Source organism: Dama dama, chromosome 20 (genome assembly GCF_033118175.1).
Source record: "Dama dama isolate Ldn47 chromosome 20, ASM3311817v1, whole genome shotgun sequence".
Classification (NCBI taxonomy): Eukaryota; Metazoa; Chordata; class Mammalia; order Artiodactyla; family Cervidae; genus Dama; species Dama dama.
Genome location: NC_083700.1, coordinates 33,758,846 through 33,783,291, shown reverse-complemented (window position 1 = coordinate 33,783,291; position 24,446 = coordinate 33,758,846). Strand labels below are relative to the sequence as shown.

General features: G+C 42.0%; 1 protein-coding gene across 1 annotated transcript; it reads right to left on the bottom strand.

Moving 5' to 3' along the window:
* Positions 1-9,777: 9,777 nt before the first annotated feature.
* Positions 9,778-13,838, bottom strand: LAMTOR5 (late endosomal/lysosomal adaptor, MAPK and MTOR activator 5). Its single transcript, XM_061121196.1, has 4 exons — positions 13,702-13,838; positions 12,782-12,843; positions 10,782-10,899; positions 9,778-10,095 (listed from the first exon to the last, which is right to left on the bottom strand). Exons 1-4 carry the CDS (start codon positions 13,734-13,736, stop codon positions 10,035-10,037), a joined length of 276 nt encoding a protein of 91 aa, XP_060977179.1. The 5' UTR covers positions 13,737-13,838; the 3' UTR covers positions 9,778-10,034.
* Between the last annotated feature and the right edge of the window lie 10,608 nt (positions 13,839-24,446).

Genomic DNA, 24,446 nt, shown 5'->3' with positions numbered 1-24,446 from the left:
GCACTTGGGCAGAGAGCTGCAGGATAAGGGGACCCAGGAGAGCTGCTTTGCCACAGGGCTTACAGTCTCAGGTTTTGTGGTGATGGGGTTAGTTCCTGGGTTGTCTCTGGCTAACACCTCTGACTCAAGATCCTTCCTGGTGGCACTAGCATCATTCAGCCAAGATGGATTCCAGCCAGAAGGATTCTGGGAGGTTGGTAGGACATATGGACTGGGGTCTCCTTTCACCTTTTGACCTTTCTCAAATATTTCTGATTGTTGGTAGCTTGTTCTGCGTTCCTTACCTGGATTTCCTATTTAAGCTAACTCATGCAAGTGGTTGCTGTGGTGCCAGGACAGGGCAGGTGGTTTCAGTCAGTGGTTCCCCACGTTTCTAGTGGCCAGGATGAGACCTGCTGGGACACCCCACTTGCTTGAGAACCTGCAGATAAGACCATGGGAAAACTGGCAGAAGACCGAAAAGGGTGAGATTTCTTACGAAAGTCAGTTCTGGACTGCCACCTATGGTGCAGTTTTACAGAATTCCTTCCATTCTAGATTCAGAATGGCAGGAGAAAAAAAAATTAGATCTTTGAATGGTGGCTTGTGAATTTTCATTTACATCCGCATTGATGAGTGATTCTTCCCCTCCCCAGTGTGAGAAACACACTCACCAGCCCAAACTCAAAGAATGGACTTGGATACAGAAGGTGAGTGGGAAGCAAAGCTTTAATGATGGTCTTGCAAGATTGGGTGTCTGGTGGGTAGGCACATCCAGAGTCGCTACAATGAGCAATTTATCCTTAGCACACAAGTCTCTCCCCCAGTTCCTCATTAGCTGGGTACCATGGAGTAAACAATCTTCCCGGACATCACCTAGCTTTATCTCCTTCCACTTTATGGACTGGCCCCTCCTTGACATCTTGTTTCCTCCTTTCTTGAGCACCTATTCCTTCTCACATGTATGGATGTGAGAGCTGGACCATAAGGAAAGCCGAGCGCCAAAGAAGCAACACTTTTGAACTGTGGTGTTGGAGAAGACTCTTGAGAGTCCCTTGGACTGCAAGGAGAACAAACCAGTCAATCCTAAAGGAAATCAGTCCTGAATATTTATTGGAGGACCGATGCTGAAGCTGGAGCTCCAATAGTTTGGCCACCTGATGCAAAGAGCTGACTCATTGGAAAAGACTGTGATGCTGGGAAAGATTGAGTAGAAGGGGACAACAGAGGATGAGATGGTTAGATGGCATCACCGACTCAGTGGACATGAGTTTGAGCAAGCTCCAGGAGTTGGTGATGGACAGGGAAGCCTGTTGTGCTGCAGTCCGTGGGGTGGCACGATGTTTTAAATTCACCAATAGAATAAACAAGTGTGAAAATACTAGGCATCCTGCCCTCCCTTTGCCTGGACTTTTCAGTTTTGTAACCCAGCTCTTGGCTATTACATCAGCAAGCTGCCACTCAAAGCTAGCTATTCTTGAAAATGGCCCACTTTTAAGTTTTTATTTCTTACACCCAGGGACTGCTATTTCTTTCTCGTTTATCTTGTTTTGTGTTGAGACCTTGGCTTGGCTTTCTGCCCATCAGAGATGCAGATTGGCAGTTCCGTATCTGTGCAGGCATCTCAGCTGTCATGTTGAGGGACCCCAAAATATGGCTGGACGGAAATGTGGGTGGCACCGTGTTTACAGCTAGTATCCACTATCGCCCACTCTCATGGGTATTGTCTAAGTCTTTCTTTGGTCATCTTTGGGAGTGGCTCTGGATCTTGGGGATGGGGGAGTAATATCTTTTTCATCTTCTTTGGGAATGCCTCTTGCATCCATGATTAAGCCATGGTTTTGGTTTTGATTCATTTGATATGGATACCTTTGGTTTAAAAGTAAAAGAAAGTTTTGTTCAGTATTGCCAGGAATATTTACTGTTTGCCCCACCTAAAATGTGTTAGTAAGATATTTCAAAGGATTTTTTAGTGAGCTCCATGGTTAGATGTTGGCCACTTTAGAAGCTGATACTCAGAGTCTGATAGGAAAATTTTTTAGGTCTTCTTCCCTAAGCTGAAGGGAAACTGTGTACCCAGAGGAGAAGAAAAACATTCTGAAGCCACTCTGGAAGGATTTACTAAAACATTCAAAAGAGGCACAGCCCTAAACCTGGACCAGAGGAATCTTTTAATTTCCATTTTAGCTGGGAGTCTCCCTGACATGAAGAAGCAAATTGAAGATAATATAGTTGGATGGGTGGGTCCTTTGGGCCTCTTCATATCATTTAGCTTGTAACCCAGTTCTTTGAGGAATTAAGAACGACTACTGTCTTACAAATCAAGCCTTGACAAGAACAGAAATGTAGCTCTAGAAACAATGAAAAGCCCACCTGTCCTTTTTACCAATTTTGAAACTTCCCCTATTCAGTTCAAAAGACTTGCAGATGTTATAAAACATCTGGATTTAGGGAATCAGGGTCCTTCTTGGTGGAACTTAACATCTTTTTTCTGTGCCTTAGAGCTTGGAGATGTAAGTATTCTAGATCTCAAGAGCCATTTCTTTGAAATGTAGATCTCAGGGAGGTGATTTTTATTAGAAGGACAAAAACAAGTGTGTGTAGGGCAATTTGGAAACTAGGAAAAAGTTATACTAAGTTAAATTTTGGGTATTCATTGACTATCTTGATCATTTCCAAAAAAGATAAAATACTGAAACCTTAATTAACTTACTTTTGAGTTTTTATCCGCTTTGGTTTCTTGTCACAGAGGAACTAAAGATCACTGGTGTCTCTTGCATTGGTAGGTGGATTCTTTACCGCTGAGCCCCAGACCCTTATTTCAAAGATATTTGGGTTTATTGGTAAACATGTTTTATGTCACATTGAAAATTTTACTATGAGGAAAAATATATTTCTTGAAATTATGAAATGTATTTATAAATGTGCCAATCCACAGAATGCTAGTGTAATAGACAGTCTACAATTGCTTACTTCTTTTTAGTTTCTACTAGAAAGTAAGGATTCTAAGGCTTATAAATGCTAATCATTATATGTAATTAAAAACCACTTAGAAATACAAGGGTGAAAGGAAACAACTGTGTGTGTAAAGTAAGAAGGAAGGTAAAATGTGTCTGGAGGATAAGGAAAGGTATGGAAGGAAGGACTTTATTTAAAAGTCTTCTTGTCATTTACAGAAACTTGTTTACTGATGCTTTCACAGAAGTCCCTCTTCATCTTTAGAGATTCATGGAAAGATCTAGAATACAGGTTTCTGATAAGTTTAAGATCATAAAAGTGAACTGGGTAAGAATTTTCAAAGCTAAGGGAAAAAAACAGGATTCAAGCCCAATAAGAATTAGTAACATATGATTAAATGAACTGATGATAATTTTTTAACAGTTTTTTTTTGAAACACTGCTAATTCCTTAATGTTTTGTTTTCCAGATTTAACAAAACTTTGTTCTCTCTTAAACTACTTATGACTTCAGGCAATTTGGTAAAGTGTACTTTGGTAAACAAAAGTGAAACATTCACTTTTTTTCCCTACCTGACCCCTCTAGTATTTGCAAATTTGTTACATATTCTTATTTTCATGGTAATACTGTGATTTACATAAGCCCAATAAGAATATGTCCTTGTAACAGGACACAGTTGGAAGCATTGTATATTACCAAGGCTTTGATTAGAGTGTCATATTCGAGAATATACATAAAATCAGATATGACCAGGCAGTTTTAAGGAACTAAGGTTGACTTTATGGATGCAATAAAGCTCCTAAAGAAAAACTGACCTGGCATCTTGTTTACAGGGTTCCTAGAAACTTTACCAGGTAAGTAAGAATGGTCACTTCCTGGCAGGCCCAGGAACCTCAAGAAGAGAGGATTTCACCCAAATCTATAGATATTCCAGATACAGTCTGAAATGACAAATTCTTGATTTGGCTTTTTAATATGGAGAGCCTTTCAAAGTTCAATCTGAGATTCCTTATTAAAAGTTCTAGCAAAAAAAAAAGTTCTAGCATAAGAGATTTTTAAAAGAAACTGTATGGTCAATTACTAGTCTTACTGCACCTCTGTAAATAGTCAGGCCAAGTTTAATGAGACTAGACTTGTTTTGCAAACAAGTTAGTCTTACTATGATGGGGTTAATTGTAAAAAAAAATTAAATTTCAATGGAAAAGTATAATAGAATCTTGTGGGTATCGCATGCTAGTCCTATTCATTGTTTTTGAACTTTTGTTAAATACCTGTAAACTAGGCTGAATCCTGAATTGTTCTAGTTTTCTCAAATATCTGGTTATTCTCCAAACTAAGATTTCCAATTTTCTCCCACCCTTCTGATTTGAAATCACTAAGATCAAAGATTGCCCTTGGACCTCCTTAGAAGGGACCGTACCAAGTCAGCAGTAAAACTTCAGAGCCTTAAACCTTGGGTCTATATCTCCCACTTAAAAAGGGCTCCTCCAGACTCCAAGAACTGTGCACTAACTGGAGACCTAAAATTAAAATTGGCTTACGGAAGTTCCTCCCCAGAAGCAGACAGCATCCTGAGGTGGACAGCTCTCCCAAGATCATGGGTCAAGATCTTCATTTCCTATTTGAAACCATTATTCATTTTGCCTTTTCACTATTTTCTTTCTTTCTGTTAATGCATGGGAAGACAATGCTCCTCTGGCAACTATCACTGAATCTTACTAAAGCAATACCTACACAACGAAAGTCCCTAGGCTTTTGGTAAGATGATTTGAGACAGTAGAATTGCTTTAAATTACTTGTTGGCTAAACCAGGAAGAGTCTGTGCCATGGGAAACACCTCCTGCTGTACCTGGATCAACACCTCTGGTACTGTAGCGAATACAAGAAGTTGATAAGTCACTTGGCTAAAGCAGAAGGAGGCCACTAGAAACTTAAGGTGGCTCTAGTGCTGTGTGGCCTACATAAACAAACCAAAACCTAAGCCTGTAAATGCTTAAAGATTCTGAAACTAAAGCCTAGAGACAAGCAATCACACACAGCTGAAACTCCAATACTTTGGCCACCTGATGAGAAGACCTGACTCATTAGGAAAGACCCTGATGCTGGGAAAGGTTGAAGACAGGAGGAGAAGGGAACAACAGAAGATGAGATGGTTGGATGGCATCACCGATTCGATGGACTTGAGTTTGAGCAAACTCTGGGAGTTGGTAATGGACAGGGAAGCCTGGTGTGCTGCAGTCCATGGGGTCACAAACAGCTGGACATGACTAAGTGACTGAACTGAACTGAACTGAACTAGGCTTTAAGCTGTGGCCAATCAATAATTGCCTTGCTTTGCTTCTGCATTTTCTCTATAAAAGCCTCTCCCTAAACTTCTGATGATAGACTACTCCTAACCTCTTCAGGTTTGTCAGTGCCCGCTTCAAATATTGTTTTGCTCAAAAAAACTCTTATCATTTTAAATATGCTTCAATTTATTTTTTAACTCTATGCTCAAGGCAGGGGTGGGGCCCCAGAGTTGGGAATAGTGTCTTTCTTTTTTTTTTTTACAAAGATAATTATCAGAGTTATTTGGCAAGAACTTAAGAGCAACACATAGAGTACGACAGTTTGTTATTGTTCAGTTGCTCAGTTGTGTCCAACTCTTTGTGACCCCATGAACTGCAGCCTGCCAGGCTTCCCTGTCCATCACCATCTCCTGGAGTTTGCTCAAGCTCATGTCCATTGAGTCAGTGATGCCATCCAACCATCTCATCCTCTGTCGTCCCCTTCTCCTACCTTCAACCTTTCCCAGCATCAGGATCTTTTCCAATAAGTCGGTTCTTCACATCAGGTAGCCAAAGTATTGGAGCTTCAGCTTCAGCGTCAGTCCTTCTAATGAATATTCAGGGTTGATTTCCTGTAGGATTGACTGATTTGATCTTGCAGTCCAAAGGACTCTCAAGAGTATGACCATGCTTCCTGAGAATTGTTAACAACAAGAAAAATGCTCCTACTTAAGTGACAAAGCAAAACAAGATATAGCAAGCATACATTTGTTCCCAAGCATGTAAGTTGTTGTTTTTTGAAATCCAAGTAATACAGTAAAATAATATAAACTATCACTTGCTGGTGGGATGAATGACTACCTTTCTTGTATGTTTGCATTGTCTAAAGAATACCTAAAAAATCCCTAAAGAATGTCTAAAGAAAATACTGCCTCTACAAATAATACATTTAAGCCTGGAAATTAAGTCAACAACATGGTATTTTTGAAGAAAATCATGCAGGAGAATGAAACAAGGCCCATGAGTTCTTTAAGAGAAACAGATTTTGAAGACTGCCAGGATGCAGGGAATGAGAAAGAAGTCTAGGATAATTCCAAGGTCCCGAGCTGGGACAGATATAAAACAAAGAAACAGGTTTGGGGAGAGTTGAGTTCTGTTTTGGACCTACGGAGTTTGAGGAACCTGTAAAGTCCAGTGGAGATGTATGCTCAGTCGCTCAGTTGTGTCTGACTCTTTGTGACTCTACAGACTGTAGCCCAGTAGGTCCTCTGTCCATGGAATTTCCCAGGCGAGAATACTGGAGTCTGTTGACATTTCTTTCTCCAGAGGGATATAGTTTCTGGGCTACAAATGGCAATCTGCAGCCTATTTATGTGTGCTTCTGTGTAATGACTGAAGATTCTGGTTAGTACTTTGAAGTTCCAAGCCCTGTTTTAATTACTTTTCTATACTTGATTACCTTAACTCCAAACACCTCCTATGAAAGGTATATACTTATAATTTTAATGCAATTTGTTTTTTTCCCCATTGCATTTTGGAAATGGTTAAGGCTGAGTCTCCTAGAAAATAACTGGGATAATTCAGTTTTCTTATCCCATTTCCTTCCTCTACTCCACCCTCCACATCAAAAAGAAAAAAAAAAATGTAAATAGGAAATTGCCTTTCATCTCCCCAGCACCAACATTCCAGGTTTTAAACCAGAGTGTGTTTTAGGTCAATGTGTGTTTTTCTTGTTTTATCTGGAAAATCTGCACATATTTATGCATGTTTTTAAAAAGTAAGGGGCTTCTCAGGCTTTTAGAACTAATTCTATAATACTTTTTAATTAAAGTGCTACCATGTGTGGTTGGTAGTACAGATCATACTCTAAAAATAACTTTTTAGTAAACATCTGTAAGATTGTTTTTTAGGGGGGAGGGGTAGGAGCTTGCTACTCTTTAAAGCAGGGCTGTCTATGATTCTGATAATAGGATGACAGGAGGCTAGCTTTGTATTGATAGACAGTTCTGATGCTGAGGGCGGGGTCCGATTTGAAATGCAGCAGAACAGTGAGTCATTCACTGAGGCTAGGAAAGCTGCAAATATGGTGTAAGAGATGAACCCCTTGAAACATATCTTTCATACAGAAAACTTTGAGGTACAGTGGGAAATGCAAACTTGGTTAGAATCTCAACCTTACTGTTACTTAAGTCTGCAGACTCTGGACAAGTTACCCTTTCTGAATCTGTTTCCAGACCTGTAAAATGTGGCTAATATTACTTGCAAGTTTGTTGTGAGGACTCTATATATAGTAAGTGCGCCTTAAGTGACCTGCTTTTGGTATACTTAGTTCATTAAAAATGGTTCTTATTAATCATGTGGGGCTTAATATCAAGAGCAGGATTCTAAAGCCACCATTGGAATTTTGGTTAAATTCTGACATCTGTACCCAATCGATTTAATAAAGCTTTTAGGATCTTGAACTAAGCATAAATAATTCCCTCAACCTCTGACTTTCTAATTCTTGGCCTTAAAGTTACTCAGCAAGAACACAGCATGATTTTCCTGTCACCACTGTCAATCCACTGACAAATATAGCCCATGAATACTTTTTGGCACTTGGGGACTTAAGAGTGTTAATACAGAACTACCAAGATTTTATTTTTAGCTGAATTTTTCTCTGTCCTCACTCTTTATGCAGAAGAGTTAAGATTTGGGGAGAGTTCCCACCATTTCTTAAATTCTAAGAGTAAGCCACTGGGCTTAATTTAAACTAGCACTTTTTATTTGTAGGTGCTTGGTATTTTTTTTTTTTTTTCAATTATTTTTATTAGTTGGAGGCTAATTACTTCACAACATTGCAGTGGGTGCTTGGTATTTTTGAATAAACATTATTCTGGAGATTTCTCTTTATACTGTCAAATATTAAATTGCTAGAGAGCAACAGAAGCTGCAAATTCAACAAAATGAAGACTTTTTTATCTGCTTGTGCACCATTCTGTTGTTGAGAATGATAAAGGCTGAAAAGAAGATAGCATGCATTTCAAACGTAGATTTTCTTCTGGCCAGTCATACCTGTTTCTGCAGTGGCTGGGATGTTAGAAACAAGGCTTGTTTGGCTCTTCTGCATTTCAACATGTACATGCTGTTAGGTGCTGGGATGGATAGCTGGTGAGTAGTTGCCCTCCAGCACAAGGAGCCCTGTCTGGCTCTCTGTGATGACCCAGAGGGATGGGGTGAGGGCAGGGGAGGGAGGCCCTGGAGGGAAGGAATGTATGTGTAATTATGATGGATTTGCCTTGTATGGCAGAAACCAACAGAAGTAAGATTCGGAGTTGGAATCTTAGGTACAAATGGTGACTGCTAATCCCTTAATATACAAATGCAAACTGGGACAAATGAGTACCTACCATATGGGTTTTTTCTGACAACTATTTATGAAACCTTTATTCATCCATGAAATATTAGAAAAATATATCAAATTTACAAAAAAAATTTTTACCACCATCTTTATTAGGACTATATTGAAAAATTAGGAAAGCTATATTACTATTAGAAAAACTATATTCAGGAAAAATTCTTTGCAGATTTGATATTTTGTTACATTGTATTTTATGATTATTTAGTGCTGCTCATTTTTTAATCCTTAAGAGTTAAAATTTTTTCCCTATACAGGTATTTTCATCCTTTATTAAATTCCTAAGTGATTATTTTTATTGCTATTGCAAATGTTTTATTTTCTATTTTGAGATATAGAAAAATCCTTTTCACTTTTATAAGTTGATCTTCCTCTTGTAATTGTGAATTATTAGTTCATGTTTTTATTCATGTTTTTAAATTAAAACTTTTATTGTGGTAAAATACATAAACATAAAATTTACTATTGTAATCTTTTTTTAAATCTTAACCATCCTTAAGTGTACAGTTCAGTGGTATTAAATACACTTATATTGTTGCTGCCATCACCACCATCCATCTCTAGAACTCTTTTCATCTTGTAAAACAAAAATTCTGTACCCATTAAACAGTAACTCCCCATTTTTCCCCTCTCTCACCCTAGCAACCATCGTTCTGCTTCCTATCTCTATGAATTTTTCTGCTCTTGGTAGCACCCCATACAGATGGAATCATACAGTATTTGTCTTTTTGTGACTGGCTTATTTCACTTATCATAATGTCCTCCAGAGTCCTCCATGCTATAACGTGTCAAAATTTCCTTCCTTTTTAAAGGCTGAATAATATTCCATGGTATGTATACACCATGTTTTCCTTATCCATTCACCCCTCAGTAAGACATTTGAGTTGCTTCCACCTTTTTGCTAGGAAAACCCATATATGGTTGTTAATGAGAATTAAATGTGTTCCTGGCATATAGTAAATACTTATGATATCTGCTATTATGTTTTTATTATGGGGTAAGAGTAAGCTTGACTTGGTTTACATATCCACAGATGCTTCTGTGAGATCTATCTATTTCAGGAGGTCTGAAAGAGAACAATTTGGAGTAGTTAACTTTTTTAAGAAAAATTACATTCGATAATTGAAAAAATGAACATTTGTTTTAAGAATTTAAAGAAATCAGAAAAGATCCAAGCTTTCCTCCAACCAGGTTTATTAAACTTAACAAAATTCTATATACAAGATGACCTAAACCTGCTGCTTCAAAACATGATCCTTTCCTAACTAAATCCACAGTGTCAAAAAGCAACCTACTCTAAAATTAATAGAAAAGTGCCCAATGCATATTAGATGAATGGTTTAATAGTTCTATGAGATAATTAACATAATGTATGACTGAGTCCCTGTGACAGGCTGCAGAAGAACTGATATGCAGGAGAACTGATACGAGATGTCAAGAGGCCATTTTGTGCACTGCCACTGTGATGCCATCGTGTTTCTGGATCATAATGTTCCTGAAAGGCAACACGAAAGATATTTAGTAAAGTGCTACAAGTGGGTGGCAATGTAAGATTAAAGATGCTCTTTGATTTATGATACAACTAAAAAAGTAATACTTATTTTTCTATACATGAAGGCAGTATCTAAACACAATAAAACATTTGGGAAATACAGGAAAGTATAAAATATAAATGTGAAATTAATCTTATAATCCTATTCTTCAAAGACAACCACTATTAATATTTTCCTTTTTTTTAATCTGCATGTATACTATATACACATTTTCTCTCATTTTATTGATATAAAACTGTGATCATAATGTGCATAATTTTGTATTCTGCTTTTTTCAGTATTATTCAGAGGACCCTCACTTGGAATGTCTTTAGTACTTCTATTATTACAGACATTGTTTCTGTTGTTGAGTCTTCCTCTGTATCATTGCTTCCTCTGTATTATTTATTGCTTTCTTTTATTGATAGTTCATAACAACTCTTACTCTTCATTTAAATGTCATTGTGGTCTGAAAGCACATTAGCTCCAGAGACCAACCCATCTGGTCCTGTTGTCCAAAGGGTGGAACCTCCCTCCAAGTACTTGGAATGAGGAATCACTGATGAACACAAGGCAAGCCCCGGTCGAGTTTCTGAGGGATTTTCCTGAATAAATAGGAAAGGAAGGGATCTGTTGCCTTCCTACTCACCCATTATCTGATTCTAAACACACCACAGGAATATCAGTGGGGTCCGAGGTTAGCTTAGCTGCTTGCTGGGCTAGAACAGATATCACCCCAGCATGCTCATCTGACAGGGTTCCACGGCCTGGAAGACAGAGATGATATCATGTTGCCTGACTGTCCAAAAATGAGTACAGAGGTACCGTATAACTGAATTGAATTATTCAAAGAGAGGGTTCTCATGGTCTCTTAGGTTATGTGGTGACAAAATCATTCTGCCCTGATATTCAGCTGGTTACATTAGCGAGAAACCCAACAACAGCTTTTAACTCAGTAAGGTCATAACTACTCAGTTTTCCAGGTCATTCCCATCACTGTCTCTAAACGCCTTCTCAAGCATATGAGGAAGCTATAATTCAAGTCAATCTGAAAGCAAACTGAAGCCAAGAAGAAATTCAGAGGTGAGACTGACAAAAACAGGGCCAGCGACTTGTTGACACTAATTAATTCCTCATGGAAAATGTGATTTCCTTTTACTGAGCTCAACCTCAAAGGATATAAAGATTTTTACTCAGGAGTTCAGCTGTAAGATCACCTTGACAGCATATATAAATATTCTGTGAGCAGTTATTTCCACTAGAATAAGCTGACTGTTTTCAAAGAGCAACAGAATTGGCTTTTTACTAATGTTTGCTTTAGCCTGTAGATAATAACTAAATCTTGGGTGCTAGGTCCAAAAAGTAATTACTAAGTTTACAACATCTTTCTGTATATAAATGCAACACAAGCTCCTCTGCTTGAAACTAAGTCAGGTCATAGATATGCCCCTATGGCAGGGATGATGGATTTATTGTTATGTCAAACATTAACTGGACACACAGTGCAGTCTTTTGGGCCTTGAAGGTTTCTTGAAGGAATACGTTTAGTTTTAGATTTCTGCACTTGAATTGCAACCTTTCCATTTGTGAGCGTGGCAAGCGCCTCAAAAAAATCTGCCCTTTTTCCTCCAACCAACTGGTTTGTGTGCAAAATCTAACTGGGTGACACAGACTACTACTTCAATTACTCTCCCAGCAACAATTCTGAGCTTTAAAAAGCCCTATAGTATAGAGGAGTAAGGAACAAGGTGTCCTGGGTTTACTTGTTCTGACATGACTTAGCTGAAGCCTTCCATTGTTTACCTTTCTGGATTTATTTTCTCATGTGGAATTGTTACCATTTATTGAGCATTATGTCTGAACTCTGTGTTGAGTGTTTTATATATATAATCTTATAGTACTGTGATTAAAAGACTTTGGAGCTAGATTCAAATCCTAGCTCAATCATTTACTAACTGTATGACCTTAGGCAAGTTTACTCAACCTCTGTGCCTCAGTTTCTTTACCTCATAGGGTTGTCATGAGGATTAAATGACATAGTATATGTAAAGCACTTAAGAGCTCATGAATGCAATTCCATAGTATTTATTATTAAAAAACAACTCACTAAAGAAACTGAGGTTCCAAGATGTTCTTTTTGGCCCCAGTTCACACTACTAGTAAACAGAAGAGTGAGGGGTTGAACCTACGTGTGTCCAACCCTGCATCCCACATTTTTATTGCCTACTCACTTACTGTTAAGTTGAACTGAGAAATAACACCATCACCCATTTAGCAGGGTTACTGTGAAAATTAGAGATAATGTATATAGAGCTTAGCAGTCCCAACATATGGTATCTGTTCAATAAATAGTAACTACTGTCATTTTCTGAAGTCCTTTCTAGACCGAATTTAAAATGATTCAAATAGGAATTCAGTAGAAACAACTGTGCAGTTAGAACTGTAAGAAACATTTCTACTTTTATAAATGTCAATTGAGAAGTTTCAGTTTTCTAATCGTGTTATTTGGAGATGATATCTACTCTCATCAAAGTCCCCAGAAAGTGTCAGGATAACAGGAAATAAAAACTAGAGAACAACAGCACACTAGGCTCTCAGTCAACATCAAGTGCTATGCAGTCCACCAAAGGGATGATGTGAGATACTTACAACCTAGATTGAGTCCTTGTGAATCTGTGCACAGGACTCCAACAATGGATGGATTCTTCATTCTAATTCCAGAAACACAAGAAAAAGGAAGAAAATGATGTGGGAAAATGACGGTAATGATAACACAAAGAGGCTTTCTATGTACCAGACATTAAATTCGTGTTACTCAATCTTTTTTCACTTATCATCCACTCCTACCCCAAGAAAAATTCAATTACAACTAACTATTTTAAATTGAATAGTTAAACCAATTTTTCTCTCATGAGAGAAAAGACTGACACGGTACTGTTGAGCTCTGGTGGGCCAGGAACGCTGCAATAGCTGGGATTTTGTTGCCTTTGTTAAAAATGCATACTTTAGCATACCTACTCACTCGAAACAACTGCTGAGAAACTCTTAAGTAACAATGGGTTGCCTCATGCAGAGGAAGTGGGAAGCTGAACGGTACTGATGGGAAGGAAGTGTTCCCCTGTACACCGTCTTATATTTTTCCAATTTTGGATTTTACGTAGATATTTACTCATTCGAAAAATTTAAGGGATGCCTTTCATTTCCTTAGGCGACAAGTAGCTGGTTACACCCGGAAGGAAATAAGCGTGTGTGTTTACGTTTATAAAGGCAACGCTCTGCACAAGTGGTACATCTTTACCTCAAAAGAACCGGGTTCCTGAAACTGTCGAAGGACGACCCTGTCCAGACAATGTCAGCACGACAGAGGGGTTGGGGCTCAGACAGCGGAGACCGGCTCGGGAGGGAATGCGGGGAGCCCCGGCGCGATTTAATTCCGGGTCACCTCGCACCCCCACCGGAGGCCCCGGGACAGAGCGTCTCCTAGACGCCCAGCCGGCGCTCGCAGCTCGCACTCTCTGTCCTATTCAACTTCTCCAGCCCCAGGACGGGCCGACAAGGATACTACTCACGTGTCCTCCAAGTGCTGCTCTAAGGTAGCCTCCATCTCGCAGCGGGTCGCCTCCTTCTTCGCCACTGGTGTCAGGTGCCTCTCGGTCGGTCACATGACGTGAGCGGGCCGTAAGCAGGGACGGCGCCTCCAAAGGGACAAATTTCGCGGCGAGGCCTCCGCGTTACGTGCAGGATGACATCATTACGCGCCCGCCGCCGCGTATTGGCCGGGGTTCTGTTTCCCGCGCGGCGACGGGCGACTGGACGGCGTGGAATGCTCTGTGAGGGGGGAGGTCTGCAATCCCACCGACTCCGAGAAGTCGGGCCAGATCTAATTGAAGTTTTACAATAAATAACTTGCCCTGTTCGGCGGGGTCTCATCCAGGCGGTGGGGCAGGGACAGACAAGAGCGACACAGGACCCCAGTGAAGGATCCCCAGGCTTGTAGGGGAAAAGATTGAAGATTGAACACAGCCTAGAGGACGAGATGGAACAAGGCTAATGGAGGTTTGGGGAAGCTGTGGGGATTTTAAGGAAAAGGTTGGTTCTTCCCCTTTGGCAAGGGAAAGAACCTGGCACTTGTGATAAAGACTAGGTAGGACTACTTAAGAATAACCTTTTAAAAAAAGTTAATTAGCCCACCCATAGTCTCTGTCCAAAGATGAATATTAATCCCTTGGAGAATATTCTTCAGCTGATTATCTTTGCAAGTAAATGCTTTTATGTTGCTGTATCTTTTTAAAGCAAAATTGACACACATAGTGGGTATACAATTCTGCTGCTGATCTTTTTTCACAGAATTTAGCATAAATGTCTTTCCATGTCAGTAAGTGGCTTCCCAGGTAGCTCAGGGGTAAAGAATCTGTCTGCTAGTGTAGGACAGGTGAGTTCTGTCCCTGGGTTGGGAAGATCCTCTGGAGAAGGAAATGGCAACCCACGCGGAGATTCTTGCCTGAAGACGCCCATGGACAGAGGAGCCTGTGGGGCTACAGTCCATGGGAGCCCAAAGAGTGTGCACGACTGAGCACACACGCACGCACATGTAAGTTTTTATTTGCACATCCTTTGTAATACTTACAAAATAGTCCTCAGTTGATTTAGGCAACTCATACTAAAGTGCAGTTAGGTTGCTTATAGTTTTTTTTTGTTATTTTGGGGGTTTTGGCTATTACAAATGTTGGATATCCTTATAGTCAAATATTTGTGCAGTTTAAAATTTTCCTTATAAGTTACTAAGATGGAATTATTGGGTCAAAGGATATTGACGTTTTTAAGACTTAATATGCAACTTACATGTTGTGCCCCAGAAAGCTGGTACCAATTTACAGTAAGATTGGTAGCATTTTGGTAAAAATGGGACTTATGTCCTGAGCTCACCCATCCCCATAAGCCATTACTCACTCTCTGTGCTTAAGCCCTCCTTACACCACTCCTGGATCTACCTTTTCTCCAACCCTCTCACCTCCAGCTTTTATAGTACACCTTCTGTTCTGGGGCTCAGCTTCAGGGCTCCTCTCAAATTCAGAGTCTCCATTCCTGAGCTGTGACCGTGAGAAACTTGCAGCTGCCTTAAAAATTACTTTTTTTTTCTTCTTAATTCCAGTCTTGAATGTTGTAATTCAGGAGTTTTAGATTCCTGCCCTAGTGAAATTGTTTGTATTAACTTAGCCAAAGCCTTTGACTGTGTGGATCACAGTAAACTGTGGAAAATTCTGAAAGAGATGGAAATACCAGACCACCTGACCTGCGTCTTGAGAAACCTACATGCAGGTCAGGAAGCAACAGTTAGAACTGGACATGGAACAACAGACTGGTTCCAAATAGGAAAAGGAGTACGTCAAGGCTGTGTATTGTCACCATGCTTATTTAACTTATATGCAGAGTAGATCATGAGAAACGCTGGGCTGGAAGAAGCACAAGCTGGAATCAAGATTGCCGGGAGAAATATCAATAACCTCAGACATGCAGATGACACCACCCTTATGGCAGAGAGTGAAGAGAAACTGAAAAGCCTCTTGATGAAAGTGAAAGAAGAGAGTGAAAAAGTTGCATTAAAGCTTAGCATTCAGAAAACTAAGATCATAGCATCCGGTCCCATCACTTCATGGCAAATAGATGGGGAAACAGTGGACAGTGTCAGGCTTTATTTTTTTGGGCTCCAAAATCACTGTAGTTGGTGATTGCAGCCATAAAATTAAAAGATGCTTACTCCTTGGAAGGAAAGTTATGACGAACCTAGATAGCATATTAAAAAGCAGAGACATTACTTTGCCAACAAAGGTCCGTCTAGTCAAGGCTATGGTTTTTCCAGTGGTCATGTATGGATGTGAGAGTTGGACTGTGAAGAAAGCTGAGCGCTGAAAAATTGATGCTTTTGAACTGTGGTGTTGGAAAAGACTTTTGAGAGTCCCTTGGACTGTAAGGAGATCCAAACAATCCATCCTAAAGATCAGTCCTGGGTGTTCATGGGAAGGACTGATGCTGAAGCTGAAACTCCAATACTTTGGCCACCTCATGTGAAGAGTTGACTCACTGGAAAAGACCCTGATGCTGGGAGGGATTGGGGGCAGGAGGAGAAGGGGATGACAGAGGATGAGATGGCTGGATGGCATCACTGACTTGATGGACATGAGTTTGGGTAAACTCTGGGAGTTGGTGATGGACAGGGAGGCCTGGGGTGCTGCGATTCATGGGGTGACAAAGAGTCGGACACGACTGAGCGACTGAACTGAACTGAGGGGTCACGTACTTTGGGTCATTTAAATTTTAGAAAGAGCAGTTTAAAACTATCCTTAAAAATTAGGTTTAGAAAACGGAACAAGCTGGCCAGCTGGCGACGGAAGTCCTGCCCCAGGCAGCTTGGCACTGCAGTACCGCCCCCTAGTGGTTCCTTGTGGTGTAAAATTTGCTGGGCTGGATCATCAGTCGTGCTCAGTTGTGTCCGCCTCTTTGCGACCCCATGGACTGCAGCACTCCAGGCTTCCCTGTCCATCACCAACTCCAGGAGCATGCTCAAACTCGTGTCCATCAAGTTGGTGATGCCATCCAACCATCTCATTCTCTGTCGTCCCCTTCTCCTCCTGCCTTCAACCTTTCCCAGCGTCATGGTCTTTCCCAGTGAGTCGGCTCTTTGCATCAGGTGGCCAAAGTATTGGAGCTTCAGCTTCAGCATTGGTCCTTCCAATGAATATTCAGGACTGATTTCCTTTAGGATTGACTGGTTGGATCTCCTTGCAGTCCAAGGGACTCTCAAGAGTCTTTTCCAACACCACAGTTCAAAAGCATCAATTCTTCGGCACTCAGCTTTCTTTATAGTCCAGCTCTCAGATCCATACATGATTACTGGAAAAACCATAGCTTTGACTAGATGGCCCTTTGTTGGCAAAGTAACGTCTCTGCTTTTTAATATGCTGTCTAGGTTTGTCATAGCTTTTCTTCCAAGGAGCAAGTGTCTTTTAATTTCATGGCTACAGTCACCATCTGCAGTGATTTTGGAGTCCCCCAAAATAAAGTCTGTCTCTGTTTCCATTGTTTCTCCATCTGTTTGCCATGAAGTGGTGGGACCAGATGCCATGATCTTAGGTTTTTGAATTTTGAGTTTTAAGCCAGCTTTTTCATTCTCTTTTACTTTCATCAAGAGGCTCTTTAGTTCTTCGCTTTCTACCATAATTGGTGGTGTCAGCCGCATATCTGAAGTTATTGATATTTCTCCCGGCAATCTTGATTCCAGCTTATACTTCATCTAGCCTGGCATTTCATGCAATGTATTTACTCTGCATATAAGTTTAATCAGCAGGGTGACAGTATACAGCCTTGACTACTCCTTTCCCAATTTGGAACCAGTCTGTTGTTCCATGTCTAGTTCTAACTGTTGCTTCTTGACCTGCATACAGGTTTCTCAGGAGGCAGGTAGGTGGTCTGATATTCCCATCTCTTTCAGAATTTCCCACAGTGATTATAGGAGTCTCAGAAAAGGTAGTGATCACTTTTTATGCTGTTAAGGAAGTCTTTGGAGGGAAAACGAGCAAGTAGGGAGAGGATGGTCGCTGGCTCCAACATCCTAGTCCCTCAGGAGGTGGAAAGGCAGGCTATGCCACACCACCCCCTCTTGCTGTGTCCTCTTGCAGTTTTTTCCCTGCCCAAGTAGGCAGAGGGAGCAAGTTGCTTATGTAAGTTACAGAAGTGCTGGGGGTTGGAGTGATGGTTAGTTGGAGGCGGTGTCTGACCCCTAATTGTTTTCTACTTTCTTTAGTTTGTGATGACTCTATTCTCAGTGTTGAGTGCTGATAACCATTTTTCGTGTGATAGAAGTCCCAGGACGCCAATATCAGAGTACTTGTCTCATTGAATTGTAATTTTTTATATGTTTACTTTTCAAGACAGAGTGTTTTCTGCATCCTGAGTGCTGCAGCTGTGGAGCACAATAGGAATCCAGTAGTATTTATTGAAGAATCTTGATGGGTTTTTTGAGAAAAGGACTCTGTGTTATGTAAAGAAACTTTAAGCTCTTAACTTTAACCACCTTTATCCTTTTCTCCCTCCTCTATTCCATAAACAAAGTCTTGGGAAATGGAAATCCCAGGAGGATCCTGAAGAGATTGTCCACACCCACATGTCCTGACTGGGAAGGGGGAAATGAGAAGCTGGGTGGGGTGAACCAAATCCTGTAGGTCATCTCACAGCTGTTGGCCCTGGACCCTAAGCCCTCTTCTTTGGCTGTTAGGAGCAGAATCCTCCTGGTAGGGAGGATTAATTAAAAATTAATTAGGATTAATTAAAAATCCTACCATTTTAAAATGGTAGTCCATTTAAAAAGTGATACTCTGCAGGAGGCTCTAGCCCTCCCGTAGGTACAGAGGGCTCTGCTCTGCCAAGGCCAGCCCCGCTGGTTAACTCTTACAAGTGCTTAGGGTCTCAGGTCTGGAGTGGAATGTGCCTGAAGCTGGGAGGGGGAGCAGTTCCTCACAGGCCACCAGGGGGCAGCAAGCCCACGGAAAACCCTGATCAGGCCGGAGGAGCCTAGGTGAAGGACAGGAGCGCTCACGATTCCCTAGCTGGTAGCTTGCTGAGGACAGCGCTAGGCTAGGTTGGTGACCTCAGGGTCAGACAAATGTGGAATTGGATTTTGAGCTTGGTCACTGCCTATCCATATGACCTCTGTGCCTCAGAGTCTCATCTGTGATGCAGGAGCACCATTACCTTGCCTCATCAGGTCATCGGGAGGATATGAGATAGTTTATGTAAGAGGGCCAGTGCATTGTGGGAGTCAATCAATAAGCTTTGCTAAATTTCGCTGAGAAGACCTATTTATTTCCTCAAGTTACTTTCAGTCTAGGTGGAGACACATATGAGCAATTAACTAACAGTTCAGTGAAGGTGAGACCTGAATGATTACTGCAGACCCCAAGCAATCTAGTGTTCATGTGGGAGTGAGGTCACAGGGCTGTATTTAAATGAGATAATTAAATAGATTTTATTATACTTTTCTAGGGTGTATAAAATTGATAAAACAGTGAGAAAAAAATCACCTGAAATCCCAGCCCTAACCCTAATGACATGAATGTGGATGTCAGAATGGGATGGGATTTGGCTAAGGTGGAGGTAGGGAAAGTTGGGCTTCCCCAGGTGGCTCAAGTGGTAAAGAATCCACCTGCAATGCAGGAGACCCGGCTTCGATTCCTGGGTCAGGAAGGTCCCCTGGAGAAGAGAATGGCTACAAGGTTCACAGGAGTCCTGCCAGCTGCAGCCTCTCACTCCACGTGAGCTATGGAATAGGACCCTGGGGCACAGACCCCTGCCTTCCGATCATCACGGACACCACCTGAGAGCTGAGTCCTAGGTCCAACGCCTGATTCCTGGTAGTAATAAGAGTGTAATACCTTTAGAAGTTCATACGAATGGAGTGACAACTGTGTGTCAGGCAATTTACAGGCCTTATTAGTCCTCAGAACCTTTTAAAGTAGTTATCACTGTCCTCACTTTAGAGTATTTAAAAAAAAAATCCCCGAGGCTCACATCAGTCCTTGCTCAGGATCAGTCTTCTTGTGAGTGGGGGAGCCTCGTCGTTAACCTCCCTGCCGTGCTGCCTCAACTTCTCTCACTTTGTCAGCAACAGGATCCCGTGGGGTGAGAGTGTTCTGGAGGCCCCATCCAGCCCTCTTATTCTCTAGAGAAGAAATCCGGGGCTCTTGAGAGGGGAAGTGGCTAATTTAGAACTTGAACATGGAATTCTTAGCCCTCTATGCAATGTTCCAGCTGTTTTGTGCTGCTACTGCTTATTTACACCTATTTTAAATTAAAAGAAAATTTTTTTTCTAGTCGCGCTGGGCAGCCTGCAAGATCTTAGATCCCTGACCAGGGATCAAACCTGGGCCCCTTGCAGTGGGATCATGGAGTCCTAATCACTGGACCACCAGGGTATTTTCCAGTTAAACCAGTTTCAGAGACACTCATTACTATGTGTTGAATTGTGTGTCTCCAAAATTCATGTTGAACTCCTAACCCCTAGTACTTCAGAATGTCAGCTTGTTTGGAGACAGGGTCTTTACAGAGGTAATCAAGTTAAAATGAGGTCATTAGGGTGGGCCCTTCTCTGGTAGCTCAGCCGGTAAAGAATCCGCCTGCAATCCAGGAGCCCCTGGTTCAATTCCTGGGTTGGGAAGATCTGCTGGAGAAGGGATAGGCTACCCACTCTAGTATCTTGCCTGGAGAATTCCATGGACAGAGGAGCCTGGTAGGCTACAGTCCATGGGGTCGCAAAGAGTCAGGCATGACTGAGTGAGTGACTTTCACTAATCCAGTATGACTGACATCCTTATAAAAAGGAGAAATTTAGATACATTCATAGAGGGAACACAAGGTGAAGAGACAGAGAAGATGGCCGACTCCAAGCCAAAGAGTAATCCCTTTCTCACAGCTGTCAGAAGGAACCACCCCTGCTGACACCTTGGTTTTGGACATCTAGACTCCAGAGCTGTGAGGCAATATGCTTCTGTTGTTCAGGCCATTCAGCCTGTAGTACTTTGTTGTGACACCCCTGGGAAACCAGTGTACTCACATATCCATAAAAGTTAATGTCTGTGCGCACAGGCAACAGTTATGGAGAAAAGAGTTGGGAGGCTCACTCTCAGAGGCAAAAGGATAGAGCAGCTAATCTTCCCACCTTGCTCCCAACCTTGATGCTTGGCTAACTAAGATGTTTTTCTTACACTGGCCAACAGTGGTAGCATGATTCATTCAACTGTGGCCTTCTAGAGCCTGTTTTCTGTCCCTGAACCTGGCCTATGACAGGTGCTCAGTAAATGTGTGTAGAGGGCATAGTGGGAAAATAGGCTCTGGCTACGCTGATCCAAGCCTCTCCAAGTGATATGTTAGGTAGGGGAGTAGGGTACAGGCTGTCAGTGGATGCAAGTTGAAATTGAGCACTGTTTCCTAAAGTTTATAGTCAAAACCCAATTTTGGAAGACACAAGCAAAATTTATTTTAGATGACTCAAGGTGGAGTAAAAACATTTCAGTTCAGGAAGCTATTTTCCTGCTGCTTTATTAATTTCCCTATTGAGAAATGAGATGCAGACTTCCATATCCAAGTCTTCACTAGATGCCCAGTTAATGCAGCTATGACAAATGGCAATGAAGCCCTTATGAATAAAAAAAAGATCAACCCGTATAAAAAATTGAATACTAGGGAAAAGGAAATTTAGAGGAGCTGATAAAATGCCCTATCCTTAATTAGACTGTCTGCATCACACATCAAGCCAGCCTTAATGCCAAGATTTATTGGCCTTGGACTTGTGTAAATGAAATAAGTGCTTGAAAATGAATGGAACAGAAATTACCTGTATTAGAATGTATCTGCAATGCAGGCCTGAGCAAACTGATGGTTTTTAATTAAATGCAGGTTTTCAGCTTCTTTGGCTACCCCTCACTGTCTACTTGGAGAAGGAAATGGCAACCCATTCCAGTGTTCTTGCCTGGAGAATCCCAGGGACGGGGGAGCCTGGTGGGCTGCTGTCTATGGGGTCGCACAGAGTCGGGTACAACTGAAGTGACTTAGCAGCACTGTCTACCAGGCATGGACCCTGTTAGTCTCTCCCCTGGCAAGTTTCAGAAAACATGCTTGTGGGGTAACAATGTGATCCCTGGTTAATAATCTCTGCCACTGTCCTGGAAAAATCCTCCTCCGACAGTGAAACATCTGTGTCTTTACTTCACCCTCTGTGAACTTAATGAAGTCTTTCTGGTCCTTACTTCAGAGTAGAGAATGTTGTGAAGACAAGATGGTCCACCTAGTTCTGCACATCCTGCCATGCAGAGCAATTGACTGCCACTATCTCTCCTGGAATCCGAGTTTAACTATGAGAGCTTCCCTATTGCTGCAACATTGAATTACCCTCCTGTAAGACCTTGGACAAGTCCTCTAATACCTTGATAGCTCAGATTTTTTTCACCTCTCACTGAAGATGAGAATAGTATCCACTTCTCAGTGTAGGAACTCCTTGAGACCTGCATACAAATGCCCCTGACCCAGTTGCTGGGACCACCACAGACAGCGAACATGTGAGTGCTGCTGTTGTTGCCGGGACCTCAGGAAATGTGGCTGAGGCAAAGTTGAACTAGACTGTCATTCAGGGCTCTTAGTTGCAAGCATCAGAAGCTGATCCTGGCTTATAGAGTAGGAAAGGAAATTTTAAAATGATACTGGGCTCGTACCGCAACTAGAGAAGCCTGTGCACCACAATGAAGACCCAGCACAGCCAAGAAACAAACAAAAAACTCAGAGCTTTTAAAAAAATAAGTGAAGTGACACTGAGTAGTTCATGGTTACCCAATTGTTAGGTGGGCTGGAAAGCTCAGTCTAAACTTCTAGTGATAAAGCTCTAATCTCACCATGCCAGCCCTGCCACTGGTGTTACAGCAACACACAACAGTTGTGGCACCAAGGCCGTTACTGTGGCAGGAACCTAATTCTGTAACCACTATGCTCCTGAAGCCAGACCCCTCTGCTGCTGCCCTTGCTAGCAGGGTAGAATTTTCCCAGAGCGTCTGAATTGAAGTCTCATGTGGGCAGGCTTAAGCGATGCAGCCTGGATCACACGCCTGGCTTTAGTTACAAAGGAGGCTGAAGAGGAAATGCCTGCCTTTTCTATCTGTTCTGAAAGTGCCCTGAGCAAAGCAAAGGCATTCACCTGGGGCCGGGCAGCTGGAGAGTGTTTCCCGTGTCTCCTAGAGGGGGCTTCTTGCTTTGCATGAGGGAAGCTCTCATGTGGGGCACCTACAGTTCCTTCCACAGCTCCAAGAGCAACTTTCCTGGGCAGCGTTCCGCTTCCTGGCAAGGGAAGGGGGGAGGTTTCTGCCCTTTCTTCTGTGTGAGTTGTTGTTCAGTTGCTCCCCATGGACTTCAGCAAGCCAGGCTTCCCTGTCCTTCATTATGTCCTGAAGTTTGCTCAAGCTCATGTCCATTTGAGTCAGTGATGCCAGTCAACCATCTCATCCTTTGTGTGAGTTTGAGTTATATGGGGGGGCGGGGGGCAGGGAGGGGGGACTTCCCTGGTGGTCTTGTGGTTATGAGTCCACTTGCCAGTGCAGGGAACCCAGGTTCTACCCCTGGTCTGGGAAGATTCCACATGCCTCAGAGCAACTAAACTCATGCTCCACAACTGCGAAACCCACGCCCCAGAGTCAGGGAGCTGCAGCTACTGAGCGCTCATGCCGCAGTTACTGAAAGCCGCACTCTGGAGCCTGTGGTCCGCAACAAGAGAGGCCACTTCAATTAGAAGCCCGAGCACTGCAACAGAGCACCTCCCGTCACTCCAGCTAGAGAAATCCCAAGTACAGCACCAAAGAGCCAGCGCAGCCAAAAAACAAAAAAAGAAGTGTGTAGAATTCAAGGGGGTGGTCACTTTGCTTTGTGCTTCTAAAGATAAGGGCCATAAAATGCATCTCAGAGTCTGTATGTCAGCTGGCTTCATGCTGTGCAACCCCCCCACCCCACCCCCACCCCCGTCCCTGCAATAGATCTGTAGTTTCATTTTTTAAAATTGATTTCTCACTCTTAGTTTGCCAAATTCTATGTGGATAGAGGTAGTAAATTAGGCAGAGCTTCCTCACTCAAGGAGTTTGTGTTCTATACACTAAGTAAGCTAGAGGTAATGAAAAAAAAAAGACACCCAAGTTTTATTTTGGGTAAGAGAAACTTTTCAGACCAATAATCATTACCAATAACTACCTGAATGTCTGGCCCATTGTGAGGAAAGGACTCAGTGGGGCAGGCAGAGCTGCTTCTGGGAGGGAGAAGATGAGAGTGAGAGAGAGAGGGTGAAAAGAGAATCACCAAATCCTCAGGATCGAGGGCTTTTCAGAACATGAATATGTTGTCTTTACCCCCCTGGTCCCTCAGTTCAGTTCAGTTGCTCAGTCATGTCCTGAAGTTTGCTTAACGTCCATTTGAGTCAGTGATGCCAGCAACCATCTCATCCTCTGTGTGAGTATGAGTTATATGGGGGGGACTTCCCCAGTGTTCTCATGGTTATGAGTCCACTTGCCTCATATGATTCTTTGCAACCCCATGGACTGCATGCAGCATGCCAGGCCTCCCTGGCAATCACCAGCTCCTGAGCTTGCTGAAACCCATGTCCATCAAGTCGGTGCTGCCATCCAACTATCTCAACCTCTATTGTCCCCTTCTTCTCCTACCTTCAGTCTTTCCCAGCATCAGGGTCTTTTCCAATGAGTTGGCTCTTTGTTATCAGGTGGCCAGAGTATTG

Excerpts from the sequence above, each read along its gene's own strand:
- LAMTOR5 (XM_061121196.1), bottom strand. The coding sequence starts at position 13,736 with ATGGAGGCTACCTTAGAGCAGCACTTGGAGGACAC. Across the intron at positions 12,844-13,701 it reads GAGCAGCACTTGGAGGACAC|AATGAAGAATCCATCCATTG; the intron begins GTGAGTAGTATC and ends TTCTGGAATTAG. Across the intron at positions 10,900-12,781 it reads ACAAGGACTCAATCTAGGTT|GCCGTGGAACCCTGTCAGAT; the intron begins GTAAGTATCTCA and ends TCTGTCTTCCAG.